Genomic DNA, 12899 nt, shown 5'->3' with positions numbered 1-12899 from the left:
GAGAAAGAGGATGAGTATGGACGGGGCGGGCCTGAGCTTTTGGAAATGCTCTCCCCTTTTCTGAGAGCATCTGCCCGGAGACGAACAGATGTGGGCACCTGCGGTGACAGGCCACATATGCTCCATCCTATTCACAGGCATTCAGACACGGCTACAATGGTGAGGCTTTGTGCATGCGGAGTCACCAAATATATTAATCTGTGCTCCCCAGAGCACCACTCTGTTTAATTTTTTCACCGGCGATAACATCTGATCTAATCCTCCCATCGGCTCCCCTGTGTCCCTCTCCCACCCCCCACCCCCCCAAAAAAGATGTGAAGTTATTCAGGTCCCCACCTGTTGCTGGTGGAGCAGCAGCCAGGCTGTTAACCCTACAGGCTGCGTGGCGGTGGGGTGCGCTCTGGGGAAACAGGGGTTCCCCCCTAGCAAGCAAAGCAAAGCAAACTCATTGTGCCCCCCCGCTCCCCAAGCAGGCCATGTCCCCCCAGAGCCGCCCGCCAGCCTGCCGTGGGCCGCTTTGTTTCCCCAAGGCCATCGCCGCTCAGCAGGCCCCGCAGCCACGGGGCGACATAAATCTCCCATGTACGCCTGGGCTGGGGGGTGTGTGTGTGGGGGGTGTCCAAGCAATTTCGGTGTGCGACGCTTTCATCTCCCCACGTCCCGTGTGTGTGTGTGTGTGTGTCCCCGCCCCGCCTCGGCCCGGCTGGGTTTGTTCGGGGGCACAATGGCCCCTCCGGCCCCATTGTGGCCGTACAAAGCCGAGGGACACCAGGCCGCGGGAGGGGACAGCCGCGGCTCAAACCAGCCCGGCCCCCCCGCCGCCGCCGCTGCTGTCATGCGAAGGGGCCCGCTGCGGGCGGCTGTCCCCGGCAGGGACGGCGCTACCAGCGCCCGGGGAAAGGGAAAAGGGACGGGGACGGGCCTGAGGGGACGGCGACGGCCTCGTCCCCTCAGCTCCAACCCCGGCGCCTCAGGCCCGGCCCCGCCCTACCGCCCGGCGCATGCGCAGCCCCGCCCCGGCGGGAAGCGGAAGCGCAGGCTCGGGTCAGTGGCGAGGTGCCGTTAGGAGGGGGCGGCCGGCCGTTTAACGGCCCCGGAGGGGGGGTAGGGGGGCTCGTCGGCGGTGAGGGCGACTGGAGCCCCGGTTTTCGCTCGTAGTATGGGCCGGGTCCCTCACGGCCTCCCGAGGGAGGGTCTCGGCGGGACGCGGCGGCCCTCGGAGCTCGCCCGGTGCAGGCCTCGGCCCTCGCCTCAGTGGCGGGCAGGTACCGCCGGCCCTTCGGCTGCCCGCCCGCCGCTTTCCCGCTCTGGGACGGGCTCCGGCCCTTCAAGGCAGCGGGGGGCTGCGGGCCTGTCTGTGCGCTGCTGCATGGCAGAGGCGGAGGACTTTGCTCCCGGTCCGTTGTGCTGCGGGCCTCGGCTGGAGGGCTCGTGTGAGGGCTGGAGCCGTGGTTGTGAACGTTTCTGCTAGCAATCCTTTGCAATGCTGTGCGTTACTGTGGGCGTAATAAAATTTGCATCGTGGTAGTTGCTCGCTGACAGGAGGAAGTTTAGTGGTATCATCGGCTGTTGTAGGGGTCACCTGAGTTTCTGTGTAAAACTGGGGGGGGGGGGGGGGGGGGATGTTTTTTATTATTTAAGTTTGCGGAGACACCATCCCCACCCCTAGCAGATTCATGCACTTGATAGTAGTGCGGTTGAGATTCTCTGGTAACCTGAGATCTCCATTTTGCACAAGTAACATCAGAAATAAGCGTCCAGCCTTAAACTGTTCATCTGTTGCACAGAATGTGCATGTTTTGCGGTCTTGGGAAGCTTAGCATTACAACATCAAACATTTTAGTCCTGATTCCGCCAACTTTATTGAGGTGCCTCTGATGAAAGTACTGAACAAATCAGTAGATTTTACTTGTTCTCTTTTCTGCTACTGTGATGGATTAGAGAGTGATTTCCTTAACACAATCATTCCTGTTTAGTAGTGAAACAGGATGGTTGACAGCATATAAGCTCTCTATTTTTTATTATGCTTTCAGTGAATGTGTTTGATAGTAATACTGAAATGCTGGTAGGGGCCAGGTGCTCACATGTTTGTGAACTTACTATTGATTAAGCTAAACTAGTACTGGTAACGGAAATTTTTCTGATAATCTCTGTATCATAGACTTGCTTAAATTGTTAGGCAAGAGGAGTGCTTCAAATACAGGTGTGAGGAGATGGGAGAATGTTTCTTTCCATTTATTACAGTACAGTATAGCTAGTAAGTTGTTTACCACACTTCTTGCTCTAGGATTGTAGACACTATGGACAGAATCCGTACTGAATCGTAACTAAAACTTGCTTGGATGCAATGGATTTTTGCAGAAGAAAGACTTGCCACGGCATACTGCATCTGTGTAATCATCTCAGATCATTTAGTCTGACCGCGTGTGTTAGTGATTGAAAGATGAAGACCTTCACACCCATTGCTAGTTCTCCATGGAAAGTAATAAAAACCGTAACCTACCAGTGCTCAAACCGTTTGGAATTGGAGGTGCAGCTTTCCTGGAAAAGTAAATGACTGGAGTCTTAAGGGTACCCAGGTAATGCTGGAAGTAGCATCGTAGAGAGAGCAGTGCCCTACCTTGTATCCATGTGCAGCAATGAAGCAGATTCATACACATTTATTTCTGATTTTATAACAATGCGGTTTACTGTATGCTCTCAGCTTTATTTCTTGTGTATTTCATATTTATTTTATATTGCATTATATAAGGAAGTAATTGTTTATGGTGAGAGTGGTGAAACTCTGGCACAGGTTGTGCGGAGAGGTGGTTGATGCCCCATCCCTGGAAACATTCAAGGTCAGGTTGGATGGGGCTTTGAGCAACTTGATCTAGTTGAAGATGTCCCTGCTCATGCCGGGGGGAGGGTTGGACTAGATGACCTTCAAAGGTCCCTTCCAACCCCAACTATTCTATGATTAATGAGGATGCAATTCAAAAACTGTGCCTGGAGGGTATTAGATATTTAAACTCCAAGGACTCAGGAATACCTTTAAAAGCTGTCAATTCACAATACTTTTGTGAATTCAACTTCCTTTCTTTCTTTTTATATACTGTAAGCACGTATATGGTAATGTAACACTCCAGAGACAGTCTAATTGAAATGTCAGAAATGAGCAGTGTGAAAAACAGGAAAAATTGTACCTGTTTAATTAAAACATAGTGAACTTATTCACTGTTTAACTGGGAAGGGATTTGACTTTCAGGTAAAATCAAACTGAAAACAAAACAGATTTTCTGAGAATAAAGAAGAAAACAAAGCTTGATGGAGCTTGTTACCTCCATTTTTCATTGCAAGGTCCTTTAAAATGGTGCTGTGTTAGAGGAAATTGATGCTGTAGTAGAAGAAAGAGCACATCTATCATAGACACTGTGCCAAACTTCTTTGCACTGAGACTTCTAGAGATAAAAATAGAGGTCATCAGGGGTTTTAATTTTATCCCACAACTCTCTCAGAACGTGTAAATTTGTTCATTTGGCATGCTGTTAAGTTCTGCCACAGAATTTGGAGACTCTGTTCTTCAATCTTTTGGTATTTCCTGAACGGAAAATAGGCTTATTCCATTTTTAATTATTTAATTTCTACCTAATGTTTACATGTGTGTCTTTTAAAATAGATTGGTTCAAAATTGCCGTGCATGTTAGAAATCCCATTTAATATAATAACTGTCAAGGATAGTCAGATATGTAGTTTCACAAAATATAGGTAAAACTCTAATTCTTTAAACGGGTCTTGAAAATTATGTCTTCAAATGACACAATGGTAAAATGGGTTGAATTTCTGATTCAAAGCAGAACTGATACTATCAAAACTTGCAGAAGTAGAGGTATTGCAACTGGTGCTGTATCAATGGACTGCTGTCTGTAAACTCAGATGGTAACTGAGCTATTTGCATAATCAAGGTACAAGACTGATTTCCAAAGTTACTCAGTACTTTTTCCGCTGACTTCAATTAAAGATGTTCATATACTTTTAGTGTGAAAATCAAGCCATTAATTCCTGTGTTGTACGCAGTCAGCTAAGATGTTACAAAGCTTTTAATTACGTCTATACTTGCTTCTCTAGCAATGCATGCTTTTCTGTATTTGACGCTATTAATCTGAATTTTTTAAAGTCTTATTTATGAAAACCTTTTGATATTTGCAGTTTTCACTGATATGAAAAAAAGCAGAAGTGGAAGACAAAGTGAATGGGCGCTTATGTCCAGTTTGTTGATGGGAAGAAAACTGGTTCAAACTGTTTAAAGGCCAGGTTGGCACAACAAGCTGTCGGCAAAAGCAGAAAACTGACTCTTCAGTTTCCAAGCTGCTTTTCTTTGATCATAGAATTTCATTATGTTTCTCAATATTGCACTTTAGAATGTTGTTTTTATTTTTGTTCTTTCAGACTGCTGTGAGTTTCAGAGATCAGCCATGGGCATTAAAGGTTTGCAGGGATTTGTGGCAAGAGTTTGCCCTGATGCATGCAGAACAGTAGATCTGAGAGAGATGGCAGAAAAACATCGCATCGATCATCCCGATTTCCCGCCTGTTGTCGTAGTAGATGCCATGAGTTGTGTTAGATACTGGTACACACCAGAATCCTGGGTATGTGGTGGCCAGTGGCGGGAATACCTTGCCAGTTTAGAGGATTTTATTAAAGCTTTTATGGCAGCTGGTATCAAGTTGGTGTTTTACTTTGATGGAGTGGTAGAAGAGAAAAAGAGAGATGAGTGGATCAAACGGAGGCTGCAGAATAACAAGGAAATAGCCAGAATATTTCAGTTTATCAAGACTCACAGGAAACAACCAGGGAGAGAAATGTTTGTTGTTCCTTCAGCTTTGCCTACTTTTACGCGTTTTGCCCTGAAGTCGCTTGGTCAAAAAACAGTATGCACATTGCAAGAGGCAGACTTTGAGGTGGCTGCATATGGTTTGCAGCATAACTGCATAGGAATTCTTGGGCAAGATAGTGACTACCTCATCTATAACACATGCCCCTACTTTTCCATTGAGAAGCTCCGTCTGGACAGACTGGTCACTGTTATGTACTCTCGAGAAGATCTTTGCCGTGTGTTGGGTCTTAGTTTGACACACCTCCCTCTCTTTGCTTGCTTGCTTGGCAATGATGTTGTTCCAGAAAGCTTGTTGGGAGGCTTTTGGCAGAAATGTTTAGTCACCAGTCCCCACAAGAATAACAGCTACAACAGAAGAACAAACGTCCTTCTAGCTGTAGCAAATTACATCTCAAAAGTTCCATGCTCATACAGCAGCCTGAAACACTTGGAAGAGATGCTACCTTTGGGATCAGACAAGACATTACTTTGCAGAGGAGTGGAGTCCTATCTTTTGCCTGGGCAGCAGTCTCCGTGGATTCCTCCCAACGCAAGAAATTGCCAAATGTTCTCCCTTCAACAACAAACAGCCATGTGTCAGGATAAAGAAATCTTTCAGGTACCTTGTTTTTTAAAGCTTAACAGTCACTTTATTGCCATGACTACTTAGTGGAAGTTGGTAATGAGTACACCGAACCTATTGATTTAAATTTGCTTGAGCAAAATCTTTTGTCTGTTAAGTACAGCCATGGTTAGGACTATTACATGCATCACAATGAGGGCAGATGCAGCACATTTAATTAAAAGTGGTTCCTCTCTTTGAAGCATCAAGCAGGTCAAATAATGGGGAGCAGCTCCTGTATAGGCCAGTCACTGGGCATAGAGATATACTTCCCATGTATTGCACGATGTAAGGACTTGCTTTTTGCTTTGAGAACCCACAGGTCAGCTACAGCTGGTTAGTGCTCTGCTTGGCTGTGCTTGGCACGTGCAGTCAACATACCAAAGGGAGTTGTGCTAAGAATGCAGAAGTTGAAATTGCTCTTATGGAGGAGATGAGGAAACTTCCTATAAATCTGTATTTTTTGATTTTTGGATCAGGTTAATTATCCTTCAGATTCATTGTCCCTGAATGAACCAAAAGCACTTCGAGTGGCTTGTTAAAAGGTAGGGCTGCACTAGCAAGTTTCACTTACGGCTTCCCACATGGGCAGAGATGTGCTGGCGTTGGGGTGAGAAGTGGTACGTCAGATTGGGTCGCTCTGAGAGATTGAATATATTAGCTAGGGTAGCCTGCCTGGCTAATAGAAACTGAGCTACCTTGCATCAGAGTTTATGCAATAGTAATAAGTCTAGAGTACAATTCTGTAAATTCATGGCAATTAAGATAACATATTGAGATTTAATAAAAAGAAAAATCTATACAAGGTAGTGTATTTTAGATCTATATGAGCCATCTGTTACTCCCTATTTTGCTAGGTTCCTGTAGACTTCCAATAGAGTGCCATTTTTTTATCTCTTAACTTGTCTTGAGCATTTTCTTTAAAACTATTTTTTCTGTTTCCTCATATTACTCTAAAGTAATTGTGTAATTTACATTTTCTTTTTCTAAAAAGACTAAAACATTTTAAAACTACATTGTAACCTGTGCAATGTTCATTTCAGCTAAACAGCAGATATATTTGGTTTTTTTTATTAACCATACATAGATAGAATATGTTTTACTTTTGACTGTAGTAGTTAAACAGAAGACATTATTAAAAAAACCCAAACAACCAACCCTTCATCCTAATGAAGTGTTGAAAAATACTGTTTATGCTTGAAGTGCAAGGAAAAATTAGCCAGAATGTAATTATCTAGGTTGGATTACGGCCAGGACAAGAGTGGTAATATCCTTACTCCTTAAGAGAATGTATCATGCGGTCTTTATGACAAGTGGTCATTATTTCTTGGCTTGATCTTTCATTTGAAGGGTTGCAGTTCTCTAGCATCATGCTGAGCTACTGCTGTAATAAAATAATAATGTTTAGAAACTCCATTGAAGAGTGCCTCACTGTTTGTTGCTGCATAAATCCTATGTTAAGCCAGTCCCTGGGCCAAGGACATGACAGTCAAAGTTGTAGACATGTTAACTTGTCTTTTGATTTTGTTACAGGTATTTAAATATTTGTATATGTAATATGTGTGCTTTGCTTCGTATTTTGAAACCCATATGTAGTTCTGCATACCTTGCACATAATCTGAACTGCACGTAAATGACATACACAGCTCAGTTCCAACCTTGAGGACATGGCCTCATGTTACTGCTTCTCTCAGAAAAGCAAAGCATAACTTTCTAGCTGACTGTAGGTGTAAATCAGAAATATTTTTTTGAGATACAGCATTGAATACAGCAATACTTTTGAAATCAGCTTGTATTTTTTTTGGTTCATAAGGATGTGTAGATTATTGGCAAATTGCAAGAACCTAGTATTTTCAAATGATCTTGTATCTGTGACAGTGGTTTGTATGAAATAGTTCAATGCTTCATTCAAATTATGCTTAGAAATACTTAACTCTTTGTTTTTATTTTATACAAAAGTAGATTTGGGGAATAACGTTTCCGTATATTAGGAATACTGAAGTATTTCTTTCAGGGCAACCATTAATATATTGCTATAAGAAAATGCTCTGTTGTTTGGCATTGTATACAGAAGCCTACCATTGATATTATGCTCAGGTGAGAATTTCTTCTGAAAGTATGACATTTCAGTAGAATCAGTTTTGATCAGTAATGACCCAGTGATTGACTGCAGCTTTCACCTGCTGAGTTCCCAGGTTTGCAAATACTGGAATTCTGCAGAAATGGTGAATTTGGCTCTGGCCAGTGATCTGGTAATTCCCAGTGAAAGATGCTGAGATAGCTGCGTGGATGTCACAACCCAAATAATACAGATAGTGTGACACATGCAGGGAGTGCAGAGCAGGGAAACTTCAGTGCCTGCTCACCATATGGCATGGTATGGTGGGTCCAGGAGGATTTACTAGTGGCACCCCATGGAAATGGCTCGGCTCAGCTGTTTGAACGCCTCCATAGTTTTGGTCTGAGGTTGTGAGGTAGAAAGTCTGGCTCTGCATTTGGCCAGTCTGGGTTACAAGTGTTACTGGTTGAAATTCTGCACTGCCCGAGAGCAGCTTCATTGCTTCTGCATCTAAGTTGCTCCAGACCAGCGGTCCCTGTTGGAACTAAGGCTGCTTGTAGCCAGCTGCATCTGCACCCTGTGTGTGGTTAATGTGCAGCCTGGGTGATGCTGTGATTCTGCTTTTCAGCAACAGCCTGCAGACCTGGTTTTCCTCACTAGAGTAGATTGTATTTCTTTTCTTGGGGAAGAGTTATTGCAAAGTTAAAGTGTGGTGAAGTTCAGTATTCTAATTTCACCACAATGTAAACTATGCAGAATCAGCTCAGGAAAGAAATGGAGCTGTCTTATGTTGTTCATCTTGGAATAAAATTAAAAGTTTGGGTTTTGTCATGCCTTCACTCACTATTTAAAGAGGATAGGTTTTCAGGTGACTAAAGGAGGGCAGCTCATTTTTCTATATCTGAATTCAGAATTCATTTTAAGAATAATTACTCTCTTAAAAACTGTCATTAAAAACCCCAAGGTTTACGATTTCAAGGAGGGGCCAAGAAAGGAAATGATGGGCTTCCTGGGGATTCCTGTCCACAAAAAGTTAGACATCTGAAAATATACTGTACTGGTGTTATTTGAAAAAGCACATGTTCCTTCCCTGGCCATTCCCTCCATTTCCACTAGTAGAGGAAGTACTATTTCCTCAACAGTGAATACATTTTGTTATTTTTTGATCCTTCTTAGTTTTGGAGATAATGCCTTCTTCCTTCTTTGAACAAACAGTTAGCTAAAGAACAGCATATCCAATCTGAAAATTATACAATCTTCAATATCCTGAGTAATGGAGAGATTGAGTGCAGCAACTCTTTGGAAGATGAATGTGATACAGAGATTCCTGGACAGGCACTTATTTACCGCCCTGCTCGTCAGCATATTTATTCTGTCTTGTTGGAATCTGAAAAAGGTAAGGATTAAACTACTTACACCATTATTCAAGTATACTTTCAATTTTGAAATATGAAACCTTGAGTTCATTGTTTCAGTGGCTACATCAGCATGGCATTTAGGATAAAAACTGTGGGCAGCTGAAGTGTACTTCTTAAGGAATCAAGAGAAAATGTGACAATGAAATTGCAGTTTTTCTACATGCTGTTCAACATCAGTGCTTTTAAAGAGATTTTTAAAAACTGAGGTTTTTTCCTTGTTAAATGGTAAGTTGTGAAAGTTCTTAATGATCAAAAAGATTGAGCAAAACAATGACATTTAGAAGATTTTAAAAGTTTGAGAGGATATGAAACCTCATCTTGCTTTGGTAAGTGTAGCTCCTGATGAATTAGTTGTAATATACTTTTGCGAAACAGTAATGTACTGTTACAGTTTTACCTTCTGTTCATTTTAAGTCTGCAATTTTAAGAACAGTGGGTAGTCAAATATAGTTACTGTAGAAATACAAATGCAAGTAGTCATGCCAGTGATTATTAGTTCTTTCATCAAAGTGCAAGAAAATACCATTTCTTTATCCAGTGGTATAAACAGATTGTGTACCAGGTGTGTATATATGTGTATATATATATATCTGTGCTTCCATTCTTCTGCTTTAACACAGAGAATTCTTTATTCACATCCTTGGACAAATTTTATGTTCTTAAGACTTCCGATAGTTAAATGTTATCTTTACAGTGTCTTTTAGGCAGTGAGTTGAAAATTAAAAATGTACTGAACTTTTATTCTTTTTAATATGTTCATTTCTCCTTGGTAATCACTTTACATTTTATTGATGAAAGTGCACCGCCATCAAAGCTATTATACAGACTATGTGCTTAGAAAGGCACAGAAAGGTAATTAAGTACCTGACTTCCTTCAGCAGCTAGAGGTTGAAGTTGTACCATAATAGGGAAATAAAAATAGGAAAAACTGAATCAGAGTTTACATAGTCATTTGGAGAGAGTAACAAAAATCTCAGCAGTAATCATGCACATCTGTCATTTTTCATTTTTCGGCCTGCTGCCTCTAAATTTTGTAGACAATTATAACTTGGTTGGGTTTTGTTTATTCCTCTAGCAGCAGGATATTCACTGATGTTTTCAGAAACACCCAGACCAAAACTTCTAATTAACAATTGTCGCTGTGAGATGGCAGGGTAGTAGGCAGATTTGCATTTGCGTTACAGCGTGTGTAGTACTCAGATGAAGAAGATTAGAACTGAAACACAGAAACATTAATTTAGAATCTTACTGAAAAATAAATTTGAACGTGAACGAGGTCTTTTTAAGAAAGTGATTTTTAGAATAAAACCACAGATAACATGTATTATTTGTTCTCAGTTCATGCTTCAAATTCCAGAGAAAATTTTCTAAAGTAAATCATAGTGCACCCTCAATCCTTAACCCTTCTAGAAAGGTAGGTAGAGTGTGTCTGCATGGACACCCCTATTAAATCTGTGGTTTTAGTGCTTGTATCTACCTCTAACTGCTTTAACCATGTCACTTCCTAGTAGTTCATGGGTTGTTTTTTTTTTATTCCAGTGTATAGTTGCTTCTAAGTCAACAGTGTAGATCATTAATCAGAGCCTGTATGGGAATTCATAAGTAAATGTAAGCATTATTTATTATGAATTTGCTGCTAGACCTACAAGGAAGTTTTGTTCTTTACAAAGTAAGTAGAATCCTTTGCCAGTTTCCCTCCGATGAGGTCAAATTGTCTGTTTTTTGTAATTTGATGAGGGGTAGGATGGGAAGAAGTAACCTACACTGTATGTAGGTTGTATTATAATGTAGAATTACTTTGGATTGGTATTAAAAAGGAGCTTATTGGAAGGAGTCAACTAACTAAATTAGTCCATGTGGAGTCTGCTGCCATTGGGATACAGTTGCTGATGTAGCTCATTTGAAGCTAACTTGGCTAACTCTACACCATGTTCCAGTTTGCAGTGGTGTATGTGTTAATGATCCTCTTTTTTGTTCTATAAGAGCCCTCAATTACAAGATTCCTATGTTGGAAACTGACCTCTTTGCAGTTTGCAAATCTGCTTATTTACTGTTAAATAGGGATAGCAAAGCAGCCAACATTTACTAAAAGCAGCGGTTACAGTTTTAGTAAGAACAAGTTAAAAATAATGTAAACTGTTTCCTCTACCCTGAAACAAGAAACTGTTAGTTTTGAATGTCTAGGTTGAGATTTCCAAGGGTGCCTGAGAGACCCAAGAATCCATAGGAGCTGGATGTTGTCTTATACTTTGAAATCACATGCCTAGACCATGCCACTTTGCCTGAAGCTGTAGTGTGATAAGCATTTCTTTTGCTGTCAGTGCCAGTTTAAGTAATTCTCTTGCACGGCCACTCATTTCAGTCCCTGTGCAACCTTTCAGTTGTGCTGGTGCAGCTGTTTGTGCAGCTGCATGGTGGCCTAGTTTGAGAAACTGAAAATAGCCCCTCTCTCTCTTCCCTCCCTTTCTTGCAGTCAGGTCACTAACCTGGTTCTGTTTCCCCATCTGACTCTTTGTGTAGCCACAAACAACTGTGGTGAAACAGCCTGAGGGAATGGCAGGGAGTGTGGGAATGAGCAAATCGGTGGTCCCCTGTAAAAGTTAGCAGTGCTGTTGAAAGAATTGCTTATGAAGCTGTGTCTTTGGTACAGTTTGGTATGTGGTAAGCATGTGTGTACCTTTACTCCTGGAAATGTTGCTGGAATCACAGCCTTGTTTTTGACCCTACAAAAATAAACAGGAGGTTGATGGTGATCCTGATAACATGGCATTTGTTGTATTTTAAAAGTATCTTTATAATTAATAGAGCTATTTCTGATCATTATGTGGAATATTGCATATAGTGATATATAAATTGTCAACTTATAGCATCTTTCCTAGGAAAACAGTACTATTGGGAAAACTCAAGAAGGAGGGGAAAATAACAGTAAATAATGCACCAGCCAAGCTCTTTCTTCTGCGTGCAAAGAGTTCAGAACAAAGCTGGCAGGTTTTGGCACTAGCGCAGTCCATGGAAGTACCTGCACCTGCATGACTGTTGCCAATTAGGAGGTTATGTAATGTAGCCTAAGCCCATGGCCAGCTCCTGGAAGTCCTGGCATCACTCCCAGTTCTAACATTAGCAGGCCAGACTGACCCTCGCTTTGGCACTGTCAGAAACAGTCCGTTAGCAGGATTCTTGCCAGTTATCACCAGTGACCACTCAGGAGGGCTGGCATTGTTGCAGGTGTAGAGGATCACACATAACAGTGTTTCCAACTGTCTCGTGTTTTGCCCATAGTTGAAATTTTCCTTAGGCTGCCTGAGCCGTGCTTCCACAGGTTGTTCAGAATCTATTTAAACAAAGGAACTGCTATTTTTTAAATTTCACTGGTGGTATTCTGTATGTGCATTGTGCAGAAAAAAGTTTCAAAAATTGTTGGTTTTTTCCAGACATATTTCCATGCAGGAAGGGTTGGCATTTAGTAATCATGTTTCCATTTTGTTCTTGGTATGTTAATGTGCTGTCAGTTTGCCGGACCTTGCTTTCAGCTCTATTTATTTGGCTACTTATGTGAACAGTAATATACTGTTGTTAGTAATGGACTATAATAGTGAAAAGCATGCAGCTGATGTGGTGCTATGCCCTGTACCAACATTAACATACATTAAAAGAACAAAACTAGAGGTTTCCTACTGACTTCTCTTTTTACTGTGCTTGAGCTCGGTGGGTGATGTAAAAATAGTATTTCTCTGGCATTTGGAATCAAGAAACATTTTGATAAGTTTTTCTGCAAGTTGTGGAACTATTAAAGAGTGACTGTCCCCACCAGCTTCCCCTCAGCGAAGCTTTTATATTTCCATGCTTCTTAGCATGCTCTTAACTTCTTCCCATGTCCTTGACAACTCCCTCCTGCAATATATTGTGTTCTCGACTATGTTCCCTATTGCCTCCTGCTCTCCCCAA

General features: G+C 41.9%; 1 protein-coding gene across 6 annotated transcripts in view; it reads left to right on the top strand.

The window, feature by feature from the left end:
* The first annotated feature begins 1013 nt into the window (after positions 1–1013).
* FAM120B (family with sequence similarity 120B) overlaps positions 1014–12899 on the top strand; it is a 55439-nt gene continuing 43553 nt past the window's right edge. Inside the window, exons 1-3 of one of the 6 annotated variants that reach the window (XM_049831014.1) lie at positions 1014–1044; positions 4429–5474; positions 8752–8932. In XM_049831014.1, coding sequence (XP_049686971.1) covers positions 4455–5474; positions 8752–8932 — 1201 coding nt within the window. In that variant the 5' untranslated portion in view covers positions 1014–1044; positions 4429–4454. The other 5 variants (XM_049831015.1, XM_049831017.1, XM_049831018.1 and 2 more) reach the window with 5 other exon arrangements.

Source organism: Accipiter gentilis, chromosome 28, assembly GCF_929443795.1.
Source record: "Accipiter gentilis chromosome 28, bAccGen1.1, whole genome shotgun sequence".
Classification (NCBI taxonomy): domain Eukaryota; kingdom Metazoa; phylum Chordata; class Aves; order Accipitriformes; family Accipitridae; genus Astur; species Astur gentilis.
This window is presented reverse-complemented; position numbering and strand designations above follow the sequence as displayed.